This window comes from Rhizopus delemar, genomic scaffold, assembly GCF_000149305.1.
Source record: "Rhizopus delemar RA 99-880 supercont3.4 genomic scaffold, whole genome shotgun sequence".
Lineage (NCBI taxonomy): Eukaryota > Fungi > Mucoromycota > Mucoromycetes > Mucorales > Rhizopodaceae > Rhizopus > Rhizopus delemar.
The window spans coordinates 258,402-281,629 of NW_027137830.1; the positions used below are offsets into that span (position 1 = coordinate 258,402).

The 23,228-nt window shown below is 36.9% G+C and overlaps 7 protein-coding genes across 7 annotated transcripts; 2 read left to right on the forward strand and 5 right to left on the reverse strand.

Moving 5' to 3' along the window:
• Positions 1-897: 897 nt before the first annotated feature.
• Positions 898-1,656, reverse strand: RO3G_05624 (uncharacterized protein; the record flags this gene model as incomplete). Its single annotated transcript, XM_067660214.1, has 2 exons — positions 898-1,406; positions 1,512-1,656. 2 exons carry the CDS (start codon positions 1,654-1,656, stop codon positions 898-900), a joined length of 654 nt encoding a protein of 217 aa, XP_067516315.1.
• A 2,993-nt stretch (positions 1,657-4,649) lies between these two features.
• RO3G_05625 (uncharacterized protein) lies at positions 4,650-6,256 on the reverse strand (the record flags this gene model as incomplete). The annotated part of the gene is made up of 2 exons (XM_067660215.1): positions 4,650-4,682; positions 4,802-6,256. 2 exons carry the CDS (start codon positions 6,254-6,256, stop codon positions 4,650-4,652), a joined length of 1,488 nt encoding a protein of 495 aa, XP_067516316.1.
• A 1,461-nt stretch (positions 6,257-7,717) lies between these two features.
• Positions 7,718-9,121, reverse strand: RO3G_05626 (uncharacterized protein; the record flags this gene model as incomplete). The annotated part of the gene is made up of 1 exon (XM_067660216.1): positions 7,718-9,121. The coding sequence occupies one exon, from the start codon at positions 9,119-9,121 to the stop codon at positions 7,718-7,720; it is 1,404 nt and encodes a 467-aa protein (XP_067516317.1).
• An 824-nt stretch (positions 9,122-9,945) lies between these two features.
• Positions 9,946-10,332, forward strand: RO3G_05627 (uncharacterized protein; the record flags this gene model as incomplete). Its single annotated transcript, XM_067660217.1, has 2 exons — positions 9,946-10,003; positions 10,073-10,332. 2 exons carry the CDS (start codon positions 9,946-9,948, stop codon positions 10,330-10,332), a joined length of 318 nt encoding a protein of 105 aa, XP_067516318.1.
• Positions 10,333-11,666: 1,334 nt separating this feature from the next.
• On the reverse strand, positions 11,667-12,152 carry RO3G_05628 (uncharacterized protein; the record flags this gene model as incomplete). Its single annotated transcript, XM_067660218.1, has 1 exon — positions 11,667-12,152. The coding sequence occupies one exon, from the start codon at positions 12,150-12,152 to the stop codon at positions 11,667-11,669; it is 486 nt and encodes a 161-aa protein (XP_067516319.1).
• Positions 12,153-13,589: 1,437 nt separating this feature from the next.
• Positions 13,590-14,183, reverse strand: RO3G_05629 (uncharacterized protein; the record flags this gene model as incomplete). The annotated part of the gene is made up of 1 exon (XM_067660219.1): positions 13,590-14,183. The coding sequence occupies one exon, from the start codon at positions 14,181-14,183 to the stop codon at positions 13,590-13,592; it is 594 nt and encodes a 197-aa protein (XP_067516320.1).
• A 2,904-nt stretch (positions 14,184-17,087) lies between these two features.
• On the forward strand, positions 17,088-22,152 carry RO3G_05630 (uncharacterized protein; the record flags this gene model as incomplete). The annotated part of the gene is made up of 4 exons (XM_067660220.1): positions 17,088-18,726; positions 18,886-19,919; positions 20,001-20,952; positions 21,023-22,152. The coding sequence occupies 4 exons, from the start codon at positions 17,088-17,090 to the stop codon at positions 22,150-22,152; spliced, it is 4,755 nt and encodes a 1,584-aa protein (XP_067516321.1).
• Positions 22,153-23,228: the final 1,076 nt, after the last annotated feature.

The window sequence follows — 23,228 nt, forward strand, 5'->3', positions numbered from 1 at the left end:
ATGCACAATAAGCCACAAATGGTGCAGAAAGAAAAAAATACGTTTTGTGCGAACGGTTTTGCTGGCCACTGTTGTTTAGGATAGGGGGTTTTAGGTAAAAGTAGTATAACAACAAAGATAAAGAAATACTGTTAGAACTTGGTATCTCTTTATTAAGTTAAGATAACTAAGATTGAATCTGATAAATTCTACATGTAAAAAGTGAGAGTATCTATAGACATGATACGGATAAAGAATTAGGACAGATTTATGATCAATTTGACAGAATATATGATTACTATTTCTAATTATTAGTTTAGCCTGTTCCTAGCTTGTATTGTCAATTATGCTATTGGGATGGTTTCAGGTAGCTCTGGGCGTAGGACTATTTAGGAGACGGTACGGATGAATATAAAATCCTCTAGTTCCGTGATTGGATATTACGGCTAATAATAATATCTCAGTTAGGATAAAGGTTTACATGACTTAATGATGATCCGGTAAGTAATTGTCATTCCTTATTCAACATGCTCATATCATCAATAAACTATATTACAACCATGCCATATTATTTGACTATGTGAAGTTAATATGAATAAAGCTTAATATAAAAATCTAATCAAGGCCTTTTATTGATCTGTGTTGGGAATAATGTTATAAATGGCTCCAAGCTATGTTAACGTACTATTCAGGATCATATCCGATTCCTTTTACTAAAATAAAGTGACTATAATCTTATGTATCCTTAACATTATCCTCCACCAGATTCAACAACACCTTGTTGATTCGGCATAAAGGTGAATAGGTATGCGTTATGAAATGTCTAATCAATTTGGTAGATCATTTTCATGTTAAATTGTGGGGTAATTTACCGTTACTATCTTTGTCCGTGATTATTTTTTTTTTTTTTATATATTATTATTTTTTCTCCTTGTTAAGCCTTCTCTTTAACAATCTTTCTTCTCTACTAAGCTTTGTAGGAAGAGTTCTTTTCTTTGTCTCAACAGAGTGTACTTTTTTCTCATCACTCACTTTAGGTGTGGAACTTCTATTGGACTCATTGTATTTGGAATTGGAGGATGCTTTATTTACAAGTTGTTCAGCTCTCTCATGTTCCAACTTTTTCAGTTCGTCTTGTTTATCCCAATATTTCTCTATGATCGTTGGGTCTGTAAAATCACTAGCCTTTTGCCAAGTGTTAGCACGTTCGCCATAACCAGCCCATTTAACTAAAAACTCTCGATGACCGATTGGTCCGCGATGGTCACGAATTTCTTCAACTTCATAATATTCATTTTCGATATTTGACTCATCCATGTTGACAACTTTTAATTCAGATGGCGTGTAGTTACGATGTAATAATTCATTCTGCTCATCTTTCAGTTCATATGAACCTCCTCTATTCTTTCGAACCACTGTATAGGGACCTTTATATAATGGAGCAAGTTTACTTGTCCTATTTTCTAGTCTCACCATAACATGCGATCCAACAGGGATGTCAATCATAATATTTTTATTATTGTATCTCTTACTGTATTCCTCATTAATCTTTTGAGTTCTTTCTAATATAGCAGGGAATACGATTTCCTCCATATGTTTGATACGTTCTTCTAATTCTTCAACTGTCATCAAATCATTGGGGATTGGATACTTTTTATTTGCGTAGTCGTCAGGCATATTAACTCTGCGAGCATACATTAATGAAAAAGGAGAGCTAAGTGTTTTATTTTTTATATATCTATTTATACAAAGCTGTACAATTGGAAGATAATGATTCCAATCTCTGCCATTGGATTGAATCATCTTTCTCAATGTGTTCATCGCAATTTTAACACTAGCTTCAGCACTACCATTACCTTGTGGATGATACGCAGTAGAATATCTACGATCTATACCAAGGTTTTTTGAAATATGACTCATCAGTGAATTTCTAAATTCTGTTCCATTATCGCTCTGGATGATACGTGGGAATCCATAGTCTCCAAAGATACTTATAAGTTCTTTTGCAACTGTATCGGATTGTTTATTCTTTAATGGTCTAATCACAATGTACTTGGTACATATATCAGTTAGAACCAATAGATATATATAATCATCTCCAGTAGCAGGAAGTGGTCCAGCAAGATCTATAGCAATATGATCAAATGGCCTATGAGCTACAACATTGGTCAATGGATGATAACCTCTCTTATTTATGTTGTGCTTCTGACATTCACTGCATGAACTAACAATGTTTTTTGCTTCATCATATACAGTAGTGGACAAAACTGGTGCACAAAAATGAAAATCAGTATTGCATCTCCGCCATATGCCTGCGACTTTTGTGGCATATACCATCTGAAAGGCAGTCTAAAATATACATTATGATATGTAAACGGGAACTGTGTCGGGCATCCCTCAGGCATAAGGTCATTTTTAGTGATTTTTGAATATTTCATTTTCGCCAAAAATATAGTACTTGTCTAGCCTTCTTTCAATTTTCCTCATATCTCTCCCGTTTGCTTTCAGATTTCACAGTATATTAGTGAGCTTTAGTAGCTCTTGAAAAATACATAAACCCATGCTTATTTTGTATTTCCCATTGAACACTCCCTTTTGTTTTTACCCTGTTCACTATAACAAAGTACTTGCCTTATATGCTTAAGAAAATAAGCAACTGTAAAAGCGAAGCTCTGAGATTTCGAATGCACTTAGTTCGTATGCCAGCGGATCTTTTTAGGGCAGCAGGAATCTCCAAATAGACAATCAACAGGATAAGAAAGCAAGAAAAGAACATCAAGGCTTGTGACCGTGGTAGTCGACCGGTCGTAGTCAGCAAAATAACTAATGCAATCATCCGCCTAAAGTTTCGACAAGGACCTTTACGCACAGCTTCTGATGCTCAGCTCTTTTTGAGGTCCTTAGGATACAGTATTAGCAAACTGTCAGTCAGAAGGCACTGTAGGAAGCTAGATTTTGAGTCTGGAACTAAGGAATCGAAGAATTTCATCAGCTGTATAAGCCAAAAAAAGCGATGAAAGTGGTATCGCGACAAACCATCGCATACTATAGAGGGCTGGAAGTCCATCATATTTAGCAATGAAAAAAACATGAATGTTATGAGTGCAGATAGTATACACTAATATTGAAAGCAAGTCGAGCAACCTTAGCGATCTTTTTACGGTGATCAAGCAATGAAGCATGTTGGTTGCTCTGTTACATTTTAAGGCTGTATTAGATATTGAGGACCAGGATATTTGTGTCAAGTATACGATGCTGTAATAAAGTCATAGGTATACACATGTATTTCGCTCACTACATACCACAAAAGCCTAGGGTATAGTGGCCTAAAATATCGTAATCTCTCGTTTCAGCATGACAATGACACAAAGCACAAGGCAAGACATGCCACAAAATCAATATTTGATAGCAGGGCTTCTGTGCTAAAGGGTTAGTTACCACTAATCCCGGCTTAAGCCTTCTTAAGCATGTCTGGTGGCAATTGAAGGCAAAGCTATGACGATACGACACTAGACCAAAAAGGGTAGATTATCTTTGGAAAAGAATAGTTAAAGAGCTGGGCTCTTTTATTGAAAATGATATACACACATACTACTAGCATATGCCAAGAAGAATATCTGATGATATCAAGAGATGAGATGATTATACAAAGTCTTAGACTTTAGACACTTTTGCGGTTTTTAGAAAATATAAAATTTTATAAATAAAAAGCATGTTCCTCGCTCAGCTTTAACAATGTCATGCTAAGAATACACATAAATTACAATGGCTAGCATATCTTCCTTCTAATATAGTTTCATATCTATTGCAATTACCATGAGCAAGTAATGGTAGTTAAAAGCTGAAAAAAAGTTTTGTGCACCAGTTTTGTCCGCTACTGTATATTGGTCCAATGCATACCTCTACTGTGAATATCACGTACGATAGCTTGGTAACCATAATGACCATATGAGTGAGTTTCTCTTAATATGGCATCTCTCTCTTCTTCAGGAGGAGTTAGGTAATCAGTTAGCTCATTTTTATTTTCTATTAATCGAGTAGCGAGTACATTAATTGATTTGTCTCTGCAATACTTCTTTCTTTTTACAACAACTTTTTTAATTTTAAGATTATTCTTGTTTTTCTTATAAACACTATCCTCCACCAGTTTGTTATCATCTTCTAAAGGAGGATACAAACGACTTAATTGATCGGGGAGCTTGTTTAAAACACCAGGGATATGGACAACATCAAAATCAAAATCGAGAAGTGTTTCCATCCAACCAATCATCATAGGATTAGCTATTTTCTGTGTGTGTAAGTAGACTAAAGCTTTATGGTCACTATAAATAGTAAAGTGTTTTCCCCATAAGAATTTTCTATATTTTTTGAGTGCTAAAATGATTGCATATAATTCCCTTTTAGTCGTACTCCATCGCCTTTGAGATGGTGTCAAAGAAGAGGATACGAAGCTTATATATTTATCACGCTGTAATTCATCCTTTTGATATAGGACAGCTGCGACGCCATATAGGGATGCATCAGTTGCCACAAAAAACTTTTTACTTAAGTCTGGATAATGCAGTACAAGGTTTGATTGTAGTATGGCTTTCAATGCATTGAAACTGTTCGTTTGTTCATCGGTCCATAGTTCTCTAATGTTCACAGCATTACTCAATCTTGTGATTGGTTCAGCAACTCGTGAAATCATTGGAACATAATCTCTAAAATAATTAATTAAGCCCATAAACTGTTGTACATGCTTATGACTTTGATTTGGGATTGGCCAGTTCTGAACATTGGTCAACTTATTGCGATCTACTTTAGTGCCAGTAGTATTTACTACAAAACCCAAGAGTCTGACTGAATGTTGAAACCATACACATTTATCTGGATTTACAATCAAATTCACAGATGTCAATTTCTCTAATACTAACTTCACATCTTCTGCATGTTGTTCAAAGCTATCGCTGGCTACAATGCAATCATCTACAAAATTCTGAACACAAGATATCCCATCAAAGAGAATAGCAAGGCATTTTTGAAATTGTGATGTCAACATTTTTACTCCAAAGCATCCTTTTATGAAGGAATATTGAGCATTATCATGTGTGAATGTTAATTTATGAACATCTTCAGGTGCAACTTTAAATCGGTGATATGCATTAGATAAGTCAATAGTAGAAAATACTTTTTTACCACTCAAATTATCAAAGATATCTCTGATCAGGGGAACAGGATAATTGAAAGTAGGAGGCAATATATTATTAAGTAATCTCACATCCAAACATACGCGATGATTCACTATCTCGCCTGCTTTGTTTCTCTTTGGAACTAAGAGAAGTGGACTGTTAAAAGATGTGTTAACTTTGGACTTTATGATAGTTCCCGTCTTTAACCATTCTTCAATTTGCTTATCTAAAAAAGGTCTTAAAGCGTGCGGAATTGGATACTGCCGTCTATAAGCCGTGGCACCTTCTTTCGTTGGTAAATGAATAATTGACTCAGGCATGGGACATGACGATGTCACTGGAATACTCTGGTTCTTTTTCAAAACATCTTTGATCGTATCAAAGAAATTTGCTCTTTGCTCGGCTGTTCCGGCAGGCGAATTATCAGGTTCAAATTCATTCACTTGGTCAATATTTATATTTTCTAAAATTTGAATTTCATCAGTAGCTGTATCAGAGTGTGAATGTTCACTACTAAGTCTGAACGCTACACCTGTTAAACCAATATTCATTTTTGGTAAGATATCGGTGCCAAGCAGAACATCAAAATCGAATCCTGTATTGAATTTCATAATTTCTAGGGAATGTTCAAACATAATTCCATTTGAATACTTAAATTTCAATGGATCAGTAATACCAATACGAGAAACATCATTATTATGAGATAAGAAATTATAGGAACCACTAATTTTGTTTATTTTATTTAATTTCAATTTTTTAGTGAAAGCATTTATATCAATAAAGCTTGTATCGCTTCCAGTGTCAACAAGACCCATGAGCTTTTCGTTCTCTATAATAATCGGAGTAAGTAAATTAAATGCATTGGCTTTAATTTCTTTTTTATCAAGTGTTCTCTCTTTATTTTGGTACTTACAATCATAGCTTAATCCTTCCATCATAGTATTTACTTCAGAGGTAGCTTGATCCAATAAGGCCGTTTTATCTTTTACAACATCATCATCAGGATCATTGTCATCTTTACGACTTGTCACTGCGAATACTTTCTTGTCATCGTTTTTGCATTTACAGTAGGTCAAAAAACTGCTGCAAGGAATTGCAAAATTCATGTTTTACAGCTGCTTGTCCATGGATACTGCACCAAACTATCTCAAACTTTGACTGTTTGTACCTCAATAGAAAGTGCGTTTATTCGTCGATTATCGGATATGGGCAATGTTTATTGGTGGAATTTGAGATCGCTAAAGGTAGTATTATGAACATCCGACATTTTTTACTTGTTCACATATGTTTTAAATGACGAATTTTAATACGATCCAACCGGTTGCTATCATAATTTTTCACATTCTTGACATGATTAGAATGATGCCAGTATATAAAAGCGCTTACAATTCCTTTATTTTAAATTTTATATTCCCTTGTTTAAATTATTTCTCGTTTTTAGCCTCTCGTCAATTGCATGCATAAATCACTGTCAGAGGAGAAAGTAAACGATCTCAAACAGACATTAACCGGATCCACATCAAAATATGATATTGCTAAGGAGACTGGATTACATGAATCAACTGTTAGTAGATACTTTATAACGTTGTTTTCAAGTAGGACAGTGAGCACAGGTGATAGACCTGCAGTAGTCTCCAAAGTGACGAAGCGGTTAATCAAAAGAAAAGTCATTGAACGGGTTTTAAAGACTTCCAAAGAGGTATACCGGGAGCCTGTTGGATTTGGCTACGATATCTCATACCAGTCAGAAATTAACGTACTGAAATCAATGGAGTTCCATTTTCTGATAGAAAAAAAGGAGCCATTTTAGACAAAAGTGCATACGTAGCATCAGTTGAAATGGAACAAGGAGCATCAGGATTGGGCAATGGTTGACTGACAACAAATCGTTTACTTTAATGAAACCAAGATCAACGTATAGGGCTTTGATGGTGATAATCACTATCGGAAAAGGTCAAGTGACCTTTTTCAACATCATGACCTGGATTTTGTAATTCAGCATGAAGCTAGCAAATTGATGTCCTGTTGTTGTATAACCTCTGAAGGACCAGGATATGCTTGCTGAATTTACGATGGAAAGTTGTACTCGGGTGTTTACCAGCATATTTTGAACACTACGCTTTGTGGTACTATGAAGTACTACAATTTCGACTGGTCCAACATTTACTTTTAGCATGACAATGACCCAAAGCACAAGGCATAATTTACAATGGCCTAGTTATGTAGTAACCAAGAGAGCTATATTAACGATTGGCCAGCTTAGAGCCCGGACTTAAATTCAATCGAGCACGTATGGCATCAATTGAAGTTGAATCTCAAATATTACGAACGTAGAGCAAAGAACACGAATGCGCTTTGGGAACAAGTTGATAAAATATGAATTGATTTCGATAAATATCTTTTCGGAAGTCATGTAGATAACATTTCGAAAAGAACTCAAGCGACTATTAATAGAAAAGGAGGTTCAACTAAATATTAATAAATAAATTCATTCCGTTAAAATTTTCGTTTTTCCAAATTTTCAAATTGCGCATCTCATACTTCCTTCAATACTTATCCAATAGGGCTTAAACTCTTTCGGATTTTTCAAGACATGTAGGAAATTTACTATGTGGGAACAGAGGCAGTTTGTGCCATTGTAACAGGATGTGCGCTACAAAAACCAAGAAAAATGGATTCCTTGCAGCAGTTTTTTGACCTACTGTATGTTCTCTAGACCAGGGTTGCCCACATTTAAAGCATTTTTTGTTCGTATTGACTTTTTCAACTCTCTTTGTGGTAAAGCAATCAACTGTGTCATGTGTACCATTTTTACCATGGTGAGTGCAAAAATAATTCTTATTGACCTTGGTCATATTATGGCTTCTTCTTTTAAATTGATGTCTTCTGTGCCCAGACAAAGACCCATCACCTCGAGAACCATTTTCATTATATCTAGACTTCACTGTGTCACTCTTGTTAGCACCAGGAATCAAAGCAGTAGCTTCTGCATAAAGCTTGTTATCATCACCCAAAATGTCACGACCAACTTGTGTGATATATTCCACAGTCCATTTTTCATTCGTATCAGCTTTGCTCTTGCCAACTCTAGCGACAGTCACTCTTATCAACGTTTGCACAGATAAGGTCAAAGAAGCCAAGAAACGGTCAGCAATGCGTGGATCATCACTAGGAAGCCCAGCATTATACACAGCTTGAAGAAACTTTTTGGAATAATCACCAATAGACTCTTTGTTGCTCATTTGCATCGTAAAAACCAAATCAGTATAATGTCGAGTGGCCAAACTTGAGCCGTGGTGCTCCTTAAAAGCAGCTCTTGCTTCAGCCCATGTATTGCATTTACGCAAATCAGTTTCAACCCAAGCATTATCACTATATGGCAAGCACAAAGGTAAAAATTGTTTCCAAACTTGCTCAACATCACGGTAAGCGGAACCTTTGATAATATTCTCAAACCTGGCCAAGAAGTGCTCAACAGACTCGAATACCTCTTCATTGGGAAACGGACGCACAACACTCGATGCCAATTGGAATTTCGGTAAGTCTCTATGAGACAATGTCAAACCTGCATTTCTGCTACTAATGCTTGCATTAGGCGAAGCGGTCTTCCCAAGAATAGAACTGTACTCTTGCATAGCAGTCAACCTGCGCTTGGTACGATCCATCTGTTGGAGCGCATGATCGGCAGCTGCCTCATCACCAGCAAGTCTAGCCGTCGTGAACGCTTCCAAAAAGCCATTAAATTCACTGCGCAATTGCGTGAGATTCTGGCGCAGCAGTAGCTCTTCCCTCTCACCAGTGGAGGATGAAGGCACTAAAAAGGAATCCAAGACCATAGCAGTTCCATCATCGGTTAGAGGAGAGGAACCAGCAAAGGACGACAAATCAATGGACCCAGTAGCCATAGACATGTTGTCACCATTAGGAGCAGCACCATTATTGAAAGAGTTTTCACCAGTAGTAGAATTCATTGCAAGTAATTAACAGTAAAAAATGTTTAGGATAGGGGGTTTTAGGTAAAAGTAGTATAACAACAAAGATAAAGAAATACTGTTAGAACTTGGTATCTCTTTATTAAGTTAAGATAACTAAGATTGAATCTGATAAATTCTACATGTAAAAAGTGAGAGTATTTATAGACATGATACGGATAAAGAATTAGGACAGATTTATGATCAATTCGACAGAATAGATGATTACTATTTCTAATTATTAGTTTAGCCTGTTCCTAGCTTGTACTGTCAATTATGCTATTGGGATGGTTTCAGATAACTCTGGATGTAGGACTATTTAGGAGACGGTACGGATGAATATAAAATCCTCTAGTTCCGTGATTGGATATTATGGCTAATAATAATATCTCAGTTAGGATAAATGTTTTCATGACTTAATGATGATCCGGTAAGTAATTGTCATTCCTTATTCAACATGCTCATATCATCAATAAACTATATTACAACCATGCCATATTATTTGACTATGTGAAGTTAATATGAATAAAGCTTAATATAAAAATCTAATCAAAGTCTTTTATTGATCTGTTCTGGGAATAATGTTATAAATGATTCCAAGTTATGTCAACATACTATTCAGGATCATATCCGATTCCTTTTACTAACATAAAGTGACTATAATCTTATGTATCCTTAACAACTGTATGTCTCAAAAAAAATTTATTAGAAAACGAAGACAATTCCTGATTGACAATCACCATTCAAAACTTCAAGAAAATCATACTAAACTTCTGTCCCACTGCCGTAATGATCTAATTGTCGACCCCATCCTTCGGATACCAATGACAAAAAGTGAACGGTCTCGTTGCGTGAGATGGCGACTTGGTTGGTTACCTCTTGGTAAGCCCCAAGCATGCCCCTTTCATCCAAATGAACTTTTTACACGTCAGCATAGTTTTTCTTGTTTAGATATGCACAATCGCCTTCAGATGCCCAAATCTATTGACGATCCACTTTCCTACCTTTTGAACCTCTTACCACTAACACTCCACACTAGGAAAGCGAGACAATCAATTGATTCGTGGCTCATTCGTTGGCCCTCCATATGTGCGATATTACTCGAAATGGACTACTTAGCCCACTCTCAGTTCCCTGAAGCTTCAACCCATCTTGGTGAGCCCTTTGTCAAGCATCTTCATTACATTCAGCAAAAATTTTCAGATAGTTAATTATCATCTCTAATACATAATACTTTTACGTTTTCCCTTTAATCCCAAAAGGGTTTTTCACTGCGATCTGACCCGGGCAATACAGCATGAAAATGCTATGTGCTCATCGGTCATTAAAATTATGCTCAAATAAAAATTATTCTTAATCGTATACTTTTAACAGTGTAGTGTTACGAGCCTCAATTCATTCTCAAATACAGACTCAGGTCGAGCCGTTGCTACGGCAACCACTTCAGATCGATTGGAATAAGCACCGCAGAACTACTACGCAACTACTGCGGTTACTACACAGAAACCTATAAATATCCCACATTTTTATATGAATAAAACATAATCTTAAATCTAGAATAATAATCTACTTTATTCTTCTTTCCTACTTGAAGTCTCCTGTCCATTTAGGCTACTTACCAAACCCCGGCTTCAAGACTTATTTTAGTAGATATTAATATATGGACTATGCGGATGGCGAAATGCCCACAGCCTTATGCAGATGGCTAAATATTATTTGTTATTATGCAGATGTTTCATAATTTAATATAAGCACTTGCTCCTCATTCACCAGTCTATTTTGGTAGATATACATACAGTGGGTCAAAATACCTCACAAACGTATGGTGATTTTTACTTATTTTTGATATAATTCCATGACAAGTTGGCTCAATCATTTCAAATTTAAAATATAGAGCCATCTATGTGTGCACTACTGTGTGCCAAAAGTTTAAAGTCAGATAATTAGCTGAGATCTATTAGGAGACAGATACTTAAGCTCGGTCTATTTGTGAGGTATTTTGACTTTATTGATATCTAGTTGACCCGCCCTTTTCAGCAATGACAGCTTCTATTCTTTCTGGCATACTGTCAATATACTTTAAGCACTGATCTTTTGTAAAGGAATTCCATTCCTTTTCCACTCTCTGCCATAGTTCGTGCATGCTTTTTGCTCTATTTTAGTACATACTTAGCTTCAGCTTAAAATGATACCATATATGCTCGATTGGATTCAAATCAGGACTTTGGGATGGCCAGTCATCAATATAACACATACTGTTATCTTCCATATACTGCTTTGTAGACTTTGATCGGTGTTTTGGGTCGTTGTCATGTTGAAAAATGGATGATTTCCAATCTAGGCCATAGTACCCGAGCGTGTCTTTAAGGCTTGTGCCAAGGATCTCTTGGTATACCTCTGAATTCATGATGCCATCATATATCTGACATGCATACCCGGGTCCCTCATTGGTTATACAGCCCCACAACATGATACCACCACCACCATGCTTCACTGTAACTTCAATGCGATGAGGCTAAAGACGGTCTCCTTTACGCTTCCAGTACTATTTACAGCCATCCGATCCCCAGATATTAATTTTGGCTTCATTTGAGAAGATGATACGTCGCCAGTCGTGAATGGTCCAATACTGATGCTTTTTAGCCCCAGCTAATCGAGCTTTTTTGTGCTGTGCAGCGAGTAAAGGCTTCTTCTTTTTTATCTCAACAAAGATCTCCACAGAATGCAAAACATTAACAGCAGATTGGAACGACATAGAATGCCACAACTCTTCCAGCTTCAGGTGGATCTTCTTGGTAGTCCTTAATGAGTCATTTGCGATCTCTCGCTTGATTAGACGAAGAGTGATATCGCTTACAAGATGCTGTTTGCCACCTTTCTTGCGAATCCGGTTAGGCATCCACTTATTTGCATGGTTGATAACAGTGTTTTGATGCACTCCAAACCGTTTTGCAGTAACATCAGTCAATACATCATGCTCTATTGCTGATTTGATGTCCATTTGAGTTTCGTATGCTAAGGATTTGGCCATTTTTGTAGATGGATAGATGATGCAGTAGATGGAAATTTACTTACGGATTAGCGAAAGAAAGAATAATCAATTCTTTTCCAAAGTTTAAGTTTTATGTTCCGGGATGACTGCACTATCCGGGAAATGCTTAAAACTTGCCGGAACATTGTTTGGAATGACCTATTGCGGAGAAAAGAAATAATTGATGAAAGTCAAAATACCTCACAAATAGACCGCCTCCAGTTCATAGCTGCTTATTCGCTCAGTTTTCAATTTCCGTCGTCGGAATTTTATGCAAATAAACTCAACCTATTGTACAACATCTGTGCAAAGTTTGAGAAAGATACAAAAGCTATTGAGTAATCTAGAAGACTATAACGTCAAAACGTGTTGAGGTTTGTGAGGTATTTTGACCCACTGTACATATTAATAAAACTACATTTCCATATACTCACACTATCAATCGTTAATAATGCTTGATTGCTATACAATGATTATCTTTGGAGCACAACATGCGCCTCCTCCAGCTTGCAAAGCATGCGAAAAAGAGTGCGTGCGAAGATAATATTATAGCAATATATGGAATCAGATGTGATTATCCTGTGACCAATAACTTGAAAAAAAAAATAAAAAAAAATGTCTATTGTATAAGCAAAAAAATGAAAAAGTTTATAGTTGTCCAATCGCGTAATTGATTTCGAAGAAAACCCTAAAAAACCCTTTGAGGTAAAAATATACGGGACAAAAGAAATCAATTGCGACACTTTCTAGTCTTTGATCGACGTGAAGTGTTTTTCCTTCTTTTAGGTGAATGATTTTGTTCATCATTACCATGTACTTTTCGCTTACTATCTGTAGTAGCATCATCGCTAATTATAGGGTTTCCATCGGCCTCACGACGTGTGTTGTAGAACAGAGTCTGATCATAACGGACATTGAATAATCACAACTAAAAGTAGTATATTAAAATTGATAAAAGATAATAATTTAAAACTTTAATAAGTAAAATATACTCTTCTTCTTTATTAGTAAAACTATCACTATTAAATTCATTCTATAAAGTAAACATGAACAATAAGCCATGATCTTTACTATTCATCATTTCTGCAAATGAATAATAATGGATCAGGTACCTAGTCAACTTTGATCTGACTGGAGGCATTTCATATAAATTTATCTTTCCTCTCAATGAAGACGAGACAACTCTCCCAGATCAGTTAAAGAACAATAAGATCTATAAAAACAACGAATTAAAAATTTTCATAATCGATTCAGTGATCATTCTTCAATCAAACGTGTCAATGATTGGATCTACGCTCATAACTACTCATTTACCCGCCAATTGATAGAAGAATATAAATAGTAGACTTTGTAATGTTTTCTTTTTAACAATTAAGATTGTCTTAAATAAAGTTCAGTCTCAAAAAGTATTCTTTTGGTTTACCTTTGTTATTTCTTTTACTTTACCAGAACATAACAACGTGCACGATATTCTAGGATAGGAACATACTTTTGGAAACTGTCACGAGGTTCCCAAGTATCTTCACTGGGAGGATAACCCTTCCATCTGACTCTATACTCATAGCCATGCTTACCCTGTCTATGGTCCACAATTGCTTGTCGTTCCCATTGTTTATCATTGGGATCAGGTTCAACATTATCTGATGATATGAGTACTATATGTGAAGTAGGAATATTTCTCGGTAAGAGAGCACCAGTTTTATCCATGAGTATGTAGCTGCCATTCTTGGTATAGCCATGAATAGTATACGGACCTTCATACCGTTCACTCGTTTTATCAGTACGATTGACGTTCTTGATCATTACTTCGCTCTTAAGAGGATATTGATCATGTATGATACGATTCTTTCTCATGAATCTGGTATTGTCATTCCTTTGTGTTTCAGTAATCTTCTCACGAAGACCAGCAATAATTACATCCATAACATCTTTCAGTTTGTCTTCAAGGTTCTGCGAGTCAATGGTTTGGTTATGTAATATAGGTTGAATATGACTATAATCAATCAGTTCATTGGGCTGTCTATTAAACATGACACAGAATGGACGCGAATTATGCAATCTTGCAAATTTGCAATTCATAGCATACTGTACACTAGGCAAGTAAAGGCCACATTCGTTCTTAACACCATCCAATCGCTTTACAATAATTTGTTTTGCAAGACCTACGTACAGTAGGTCAAAAAAATGCTGCAAGGAATCCATTTTTCTCGGTTTTTGTAGCGCACATCCTGTTACAATGGCACAAACTGCCTCTGTTCCCACATAGTAAATTTCCTATATGTCGTGCAAAATTTGAAAGAGTTTAAGCCCTATTGGACAAGTATTGAAGGAAGTAAGGAGCGCGCAATTTGAAAATTTGAAAAAATGAAAATTTGAACGGAATGAACTTATTTATTAATATTTAGTTGGTCCTCCTTTTCTATTAATAATCTCTTGAGTTCTTTCCGGAATGTTATCTACATGTCCTTGGCAAAGATCTTTATGGAAGTCATTTCATATTTCATCAACTCGTTCCCAAAACACATCCATGTTCTTTGCTCTATATTCGTAATAGTTGAATTTCAACTTCAATTGATGTCCTACGTGCTCGATTGAATTTAAGTCGGGGATCTAAGCTGGCCAATAGTTAACATAGCTCTCTTGGTGACTACATAACTAGGCCATTGTAAATTATGCCTTGTGCTTTGGGTCATTGTCATGCTAAAAGTAAATGTTGGACCAGTCGAAATTGTAGTACTTCATAGTATCACGAAGCGTAGTGTTCAAAATATGCTGGTAAACACCCGAGTACAACTTTCCATCGTAAATTTAGCAAGCATATCCTGGTCCTTCAGAGATTATACAACCCCAGGGCATCATTTTGCTAGCTCCGTGATTGATTGCAAAATCCAGGTCATGATGTTGAAGAAGGTCACTTGGCCGTTTCCAATAGTGATCAGCATCATCAAAGCCCTATACGCTGAGCTTGGTCTCATTAAAGTACACTGTTTGCTGTCAGTCACTCATTGCCTAATCCTGATGCTCCTTGACCCGTTCTAACTGATGCTACGTATGCGTTTTTGTGTGAAATGGCTTCTTTTTTTCTATCAGAAAATGGAACTCCATTGATTTCAGTACGTTAATTTCTGACTGGTATGAGATATCATAGCCAAATCCAACCAGCTCCCGGTACACCTCTTTAGAAGCCTTTAGAACCCATTCCATGACTTTTCTTTTGATTAACCGCTTCGTCACTTTGGAGACTACTGTAGGTCTACCACCTGTATTTACTGTCCTACTCGAAAACAGCCGTCTAGAGTATCTACTAACAGTTGATTCATGTAATCCAGGCTCCTTGGAAATATCATACATTGATGTGGATGCGGTTAATGCCTGTTTGTGATCGTTTATTTTCTCCTCTGACAGCCGTTTAGGCATGCGATTGACGATAGGGTAAAAAAGAGAAATAATTTAAATAAGGGAATATAAAATTTAAAATAAAGGAATTGTAAGCGCTTTTATATACTGGCATCATTCTAATCATGTCAAGAATGTGAAAAATTATGATAGCAACCGGTTGGGTCGTATTAAAATTCGTCATTTAAAACATATGTGAACAAGTAAAAAATGTCGGATGTTCATAATACTACCTTTAGCGATCTCAAATTCCACCAATAACCATTGCCCATATCCGATAATCGACGAATAAATACACTTTCTATTGAGGTACAAACAGTCAAGGTTTGAGATAGTTTGGTGCAGTACCCATGGACAACCAGCTGTAAAACCTGAATTTTGCAATTCCTTGCAGCAGTTTTGTGACCTACTGTAAGTAAGAAAAAGGAGAGGAACTTGTTGTATTCACACAACTAATAAAGTGAAAATTCATGGATAAACTTGGATACTACAGAATTATAGTCTAACCAGATCTCTATTAATAAACGTGAGAATTCTGCAATAGCCAATCTTGCCCTGTTGTCCTACCAGCGTTCTAAAAGACTATATCGGAACCTGATTACATCAACGGCAGTTCAATCCTATTCTATAATTATCGTTAGATCAATAGTTTAATTACTTCATTGTCCCTTGATTCGTCAAGTAGACAGCGACTATTGATTATCCACTATCCTTCCTTATATTCCATATCATTCTTTTAACCGATCAATTGAAATAGCGGTAAAGACCCAGACATTCAAAAAGTATAAATACCCTCAATATTTTCTATTAATAAAGTCATATATAATCTTTAGTTTCACAACTATTATCTTTTTAGTTTTTGTGTCATAATTCTTATTTGGCAAAACATTTTTTTTTGTGAATTCTTTATTGACTTTATTTTTAAAAAAAAACAACCCTCTTTTTATTACTACCTACCTTACCACTATGTCAAACTCAAATGACTTTAACTCTGCTGCTGCTGGTGTTGTATAATGGTTTAAATAATAAAGGAAAAGGTAAAAACAAAGATCAAGAAACAGTTTGGGTACTTTTTGAGACTGATCTTTATTTCAGTTTAAGTTAAAGTAAAAATTATTCTAATTGAAGGCAGGTATTTATATCTTATTGAGTGAGTGGCTTGATATCTTCTATTGTTATCGTTCTTCTAATATTCAGGTACTTTAGCAAGTGTTATCTATAATTATGATTATGAAAACTTTTCATTTGTTCTTTTGTATGTCTGTCATAGATTATCTTTTATTCTGGGAATTCCTCACTGAATTGAATAACGTTATTTTACGCGTTATTTCAATTATGTGAAAGATTAGCAATATTCCTGACATTGGATTGGATTTGGTTATTTTAGTTGATACGTCTTCTTATCAAAGAACTCTCATGAATACAATACATATTCTAAAAGAACATGTTTAATTGGAATTGATTGTATGATCTTATTTAAATAAACTTGTATTTTATTTTATTTTAATTATGATCTTGTATTAAGACTTATATTTATTAATGTCAACTACAATCAGTTACTGTTCTACAACAGCTGGTTCTTCCAGTAGTAATGATAAAACTTATCCTGATAACGCCCGTCGTATGTCAGATGTATCTACCTTATCTTCAGAGGCACAGTCCTCTGGAATGACCACGTCCGCAGTTTCTTCTGGTTCTTTTGAGCCTAGAATCGCAGCTCCATCCATCCACTCTTCTATTGAGGAGTTGGATTCCACCATCATCGGTGCCACCCAAGTTATCCTTAACTTGTCTGTTCGTCTTCTTTCCACGACCCCTGAGTCAGAGGAAGATAGCATGGTGCGCGCCAAGTACGAAGCCTGCTCCAAGGACCTAGAGAGACTAGTTCATACTAGAGATCTCCTCCAACGAGCTATGACCCATGCTGTTCCTACCGCTTGGACTGGTGCACCTCAGGTTGCCCCTGCAACCTTGAATGTTGTACCTCCAAACCTACCCCTCATGCAGTGGAAGGGTGCGGTCTTTGACCCATCTGCCCCTGTCTCTGTGGATGTTAAGCACTGCTTAAAAAAGTTTCAGGACGTGATGTTCGCACATGGTCTTGATCTTGATCAGCACTGGCTTCGTCTTCTCCCTCCCTGCTTGTCGTCTAGTCAACGTACTTGGCTTGATGAATATCAAGAAAAGGAGGATGTCCATACGTGGAGTCAGTTCAAAAAGGCTTTTACTGGCCATTATGGTGTTGGTTCGGCTGAAGAAAAGGCCACGTCTACAACGGAGTTGTTACGCATCTCCATGACTGCTGCTGAGACTGTTGACCAATACGTTGAACGTTTCAACAACCTCCGTCGCTTGGCACAGATCCAAGATCGCTGTGTCTTGACTCGTTGCTTTCTGATCGGTCTTCAGGCCGACATTTACAAGAAGGTGATCGTGTCCTTAGCCAATTGTACGGATGCGCAAAAAGAATCGGTCGACTACGTTGTCAAGTTGGCCAAGACTTTGTACCATTCATTGTACAAAGTACGTAGAGTTGCTAACGCTTCTCACACTTCTGCTGGCCCCTCCATGGTCAATGACTCCTCTTCTTCTGGTCGGAAGAAATCCTCTGCTTTTGTCTCTGGTTCTGCTGTTCGTGCTGCACCTTATCCAAAGGCTTCTAGGAAGTATTGCAGCTTCCATAAGACCACCACCCATAGCAACGATGAATGTCGTGCTATGAAGAAACCTTCCTCTCCTTCTCCTTCTTCGGGTTCTACCCAAGTTGATATCTCCTCTGGTTCTGCTGCCTCTCAGTGGAATCCAAGAAACCAACCTTCCGGTTTGGAACGTCCGTGCCGCTCTTGTGGTGCTGACAACTGGCGTCCTGGTCACCGATGCAAAGGAAAGGGTCGTTCAACTGGCTCTTCAGCTGACGACTCTGATCTTGCTGGGCCTTCTCATTTATTTCGAGGAATGAGTCGATCTCCTGCTTCTTCCTTGTCTTCCGTTGCCTCTTCTGGTAACGATGTTTCTGCCTCTGTTGGTTCTTCTGCCACTCCTACTACAAGTAGTAGTGATGCTTCTTCCGGTCGTAAGACTGATGCTGCTGGTCCCGTTGTCTCTGTTCCCGATTCGTCGGATGATATGGACATTGATGTTGCAGAAGCCCTTACTGTGGCTGAAGCTGCTCAGGCCTGTAAGTACATTACACATCACATCTTTTCTAAAGCGCCTTCAAACACTAATACGCTTTATGTTCCTATTATTGTAGAGCACATCAAAACATGGGCCATGATTGATACCGGTTCAACTTTTTCGTGTGTGTCTCCTTCGTTCTGTTCGTCGCTTGGTTTAGTTCCAACACCTAATCCAGGATCGATCAAGTTAGGACATAATAGTTCAAGTACTGTAAGCCGGTTAGGCATAATAAATCTTACTGTTTATTATAACCAAATCCGTTTGTCATATGAATTTGAAGTGTTTGATTTTAGCAGTGATGTCCCCATTTGTTTAGGACTTGACATTTTGCCTAAACTAAGAATAGGTTTAACAGGATTAGCCACTTCTTGGTTAAATTCTAATATTCCTAAAATACCTGATCCAGTTAACCCTGATGACTATAAGCCAAATGAAACTCCTGTTGGCACTAAACAGGAAAGACAGCAATTGATGAGCACTATTCAACCTTTGTTAGATGCTAATACGAGTATCCCCATGTCTTCTCATTGTAATTTACCTGGTGCTATCATTACTCTTGATACTGAACCCAATGCCTTTGCTTATCGAAGACAACCCGATATTGCTATTGCTAACAGAAAAATCATGGAAGACCAAATTCAAACTTGGTTGGATGATTGTGTCATTGAACCTGCTCCTTCCAATACTCGCTTCAATAACCCTATTTTTCTTGTTGGAAAAAAGGATGTTAACGGATTATACACTAAGAAAAGAGCAGTTATTGATCCACGTATGCTTAACCAACTCGTGAAGAATGTTGATAGAATGCCTTTACCTCTAATCAGTAATCTTCATCAACGTATGGGTTCTGCTACTATATTTACTACTTTCGACATACGAGCATGCTTTCATCGTTTTCTTATCCAAGAATCTGATAGACCTAAAACCGCATTTACTCATCCATTCACTGGTATGCAGTATCAATTTCGTCATTGTCCTTTTGGCTTGACAAGTACCGGTAACATTGTACAGCGTGTTCTTACAAATTTGTTCGCAGATCTTCCCTACACTGCACTCTATATTGATGATCTATGTGTCTTCAGCTCTGGTGACATGAATCAACATATTGAGTATGTCCGTGAAGTGTTGAAACGTCTTACTGCTGCAAACTTAATTATTAATGTTGAAAAGACACATTTTGCACAAAGTTGTGTAAACATTCTTGGATGGACTATTGGTAACAATGGTTCTCTAATCCCTGATCAACGTAAACTGACAAATATACATTCTTAGCCCACACCTAAAACTAGTAGACAAGTCATGAGTTTTCTTGGATTTGCAAACTATTTCCGTAATAGTTTACCTATGTTTTCTCGCTTGACTGCTCCACTTGACCGGTTACGATCTCTTAATTCTTTAAAAGGAATTTGGAATGAAACCCATGAATGCAGTTTTCGTAACATTAAGGATGCCTTGGTGAATGCCCCAGTTATTCACATTCCTAACCTTAAGTACCCATTCTACGTCGCAACAGATGCTAGTGCTTATGGTATCGGCGGTGTCGTTTATCAAGTCATCGACCAAGTCATTCAATATAACGCCTTTGCTGCAAGATCTCTTTCTCCTACCGAACGTCGTTATCATACAAACAAACGAGAGTTGTTAGCGATTGTATTCATGTTTGAGAGATACAATAAATGGTTATATAACCGTCATTTTACCTTGACAACTGATCACAAAGCCTTGATTTACATCAAGAAGCAAGTTGTTCCAAATGTTGCCATGCTTGTTTGGTTTGAAACAATTTTCGAATATTCCTTTGATATTGTTCATTGCCCTGGCATTAAGAATATTATCCCAGACGCACTTAGTCGTTTATTCCCAGATGACAATAAACTGGAGGGGGGTAACAATGTCAACAATGTTGCCATCTACAGTATCCGTGGTAAAGAAAAAGAAAAAAGAAAACCAACTTTTAAAGAAAAATCTAAAAGTTATGAAACACAAACATATGCAGTCACTTCTGCAACATCATCATCATCATCAAAACCCTTATTGCATCGCGCTTTGCAATATGAAGATTATATCACTCCTCCTCCTGAGGAAAGAAAAGATATAATATTAAAGGCTCACTTATTAGGCCATTATGGAATTAAAGCCATAGAACAAACCATTCATGGTGATAAACTCCATTGGACTAATTTACGTCAAGATATTCAGGATGTCATATCCAAGTGTCACGAATGTAAAATGTTTAATATTGCCAAAACAGGTTATCATCCCCCCTAGAAGTATCCTACCTGACGGACCTCTAGATCATTGGGTTATGGACCTCGGCACTTTTAATATAACATCTACGAGCGGAAATAATTTCCTTCTTGTCATGGTTGATTTATTTTCTCGCTTTACTATCTTGAAAGCCATTCCTGATAAACAAGCTCTTACTATTGCCAAACAGCTTGTTGATATCTTCTGTACTTTCGGCTGGCCTAAGGTCATTGCTAGTGATAACGGAAAAGAGTTTACTGCTACCATCGTCACTGAACTTATTAATAACAGTGGTATCGATAAGAGAGTGTCTAACCCTTTTAATCCCCTTGGTAACTCAGTCAATGAAGCATTTGTAGGAATTGCTAAAAAGACTATTGTTAAACAGTTACAAGGAAGAAAAGAAGATTGGGATCTATATGTACCTGCAACCCAATATGCTATGAATCTGAAATATTCCAGACTTCATAAGAGTAGACCATATACAGTAATCTTCAATAAAGTACCAAATGATATGAAAGATTATTCTCATATTAAACCCACTCTTAGAAGTGAAGCTGTAGATTCTAAAGCAATAGAAAACAGACTTAAATATGCTACTGAAGTCGTTATCCCTGCTCTTGCTAAACGCATTAAGGAAACTCAGGATGTAGACAATGCATATTTTATGAAAACAAACAAAATCGTTCACACACCATTCCCACTCCATAGTGAAGTCATGATTAAAAATGTGAATAAGGAAAACAAAACTGATCCGTATTACGAAGGTCCTTTTTATATAAGTGGAATGACAACTAATGGCAGTTACATATTAGTTGACAAACAAAATAACCTCTTATCAAGAGATGTACCAACCTCACACTTAAAACTTATAGCATTACACAGCAATAAAAGTGCAGAATCAATCGATGACCAACATTATGAGATTCAAGCAATTATACAACACAAAGGAACTCCAGGTAATTACCAGTACCTTGTTCATTTGAAAGGATACGATGATCCTATGGATTACACTTGGGAACCTACTTCTAGTTTTGATGATCGATCTTCAATTGAAACATATTGGGCTCGTCGTCAAGCAGGTAATAATACTGCTGTCTCAAAGAAAGCAAGATTACCCAAACGTACCGTTCCTACTCGTGATCATCACAGTAGAAGCAAGAGATCAAGACGTTAAATTGTCTAAGTAGTTGACCGTCTTTTTCCCTAAGACAATTTTTCCTAAAGAAGGTTTTTTTTTACTATCAGGTTTTTATGACAACTTACTACTACGATCTACCCTCAATTATACTATGTCTATTTATCTGCCCTATGATCATTATCGCACTTATTGTGTATGACAATTACTTTTTCCTGAATCTTCACTTATCCTTTTACCGTTTGCTTCAAACTAGAAGGGGGCAATGTTGTATCCACACAACTAATAAAGTGAACATTCATGGATAAACTTGGATACTACAGAATTATAGTCTAACCAGATCTCTATTAATAAACGTGAGAATTCTGCAATAGCCAATCTTGCCCTGTTGTCCTACCAGCGTTCTAAAAGACTATATCGGAACCTGATTACAACAACGGCAGTTCAATCCTATTCTATAATTATCGTTAGATCAATAGTTTAATTACTTCATTGTCCCTTGATTCGTCAAGTAGACAGCGGCTATTGATTATCCACTATCCTTCCTTATATTCCATATCATTCTTTTAACCGATCAATTGAAATAGCGGTAAAGACCCAGACATTCAAAAAGTATAAATACCCTCAATATTTTTTATTAATAAAGTCATATATAATCTTTAGTTTCACAACTATCGTCTTTTTGTAGTTTTTGTCTTCTATTTCAGATTTGGCAAAACAGTCCCTTCCTACCTTTGGTCTTGTCTTCCGTTTCCACCGACTAGCTATGTGGGCAACCACATAGACTATGTCCTCAATCAGCTTCCGCTGTCTTCTTCTGCTTCTTGTCCTCCGTTCTGGTCTGCTCTTTGCACAATTCTGTGGCATTTAGACAGGTTGTGCAATCCTGATGGTGACTACACCACTGATCCCACGCCAGGTCAAGTCTGGCTTGACAAGTCTCAGTCTCTCTCGTGAACAGTGCCCTGATTCTCCCTCTGGCTTCTTCCTCCCACTGCCAAACCATCTTAGTGCACGTTGCGTAGGAGGCCAAGGTGTTGACGGGATTGCTTATTAACCTGCGTTTCCCTACCACTGCCTCTACATTTTCACCTTTGATGTGTATCCGCTGGTGT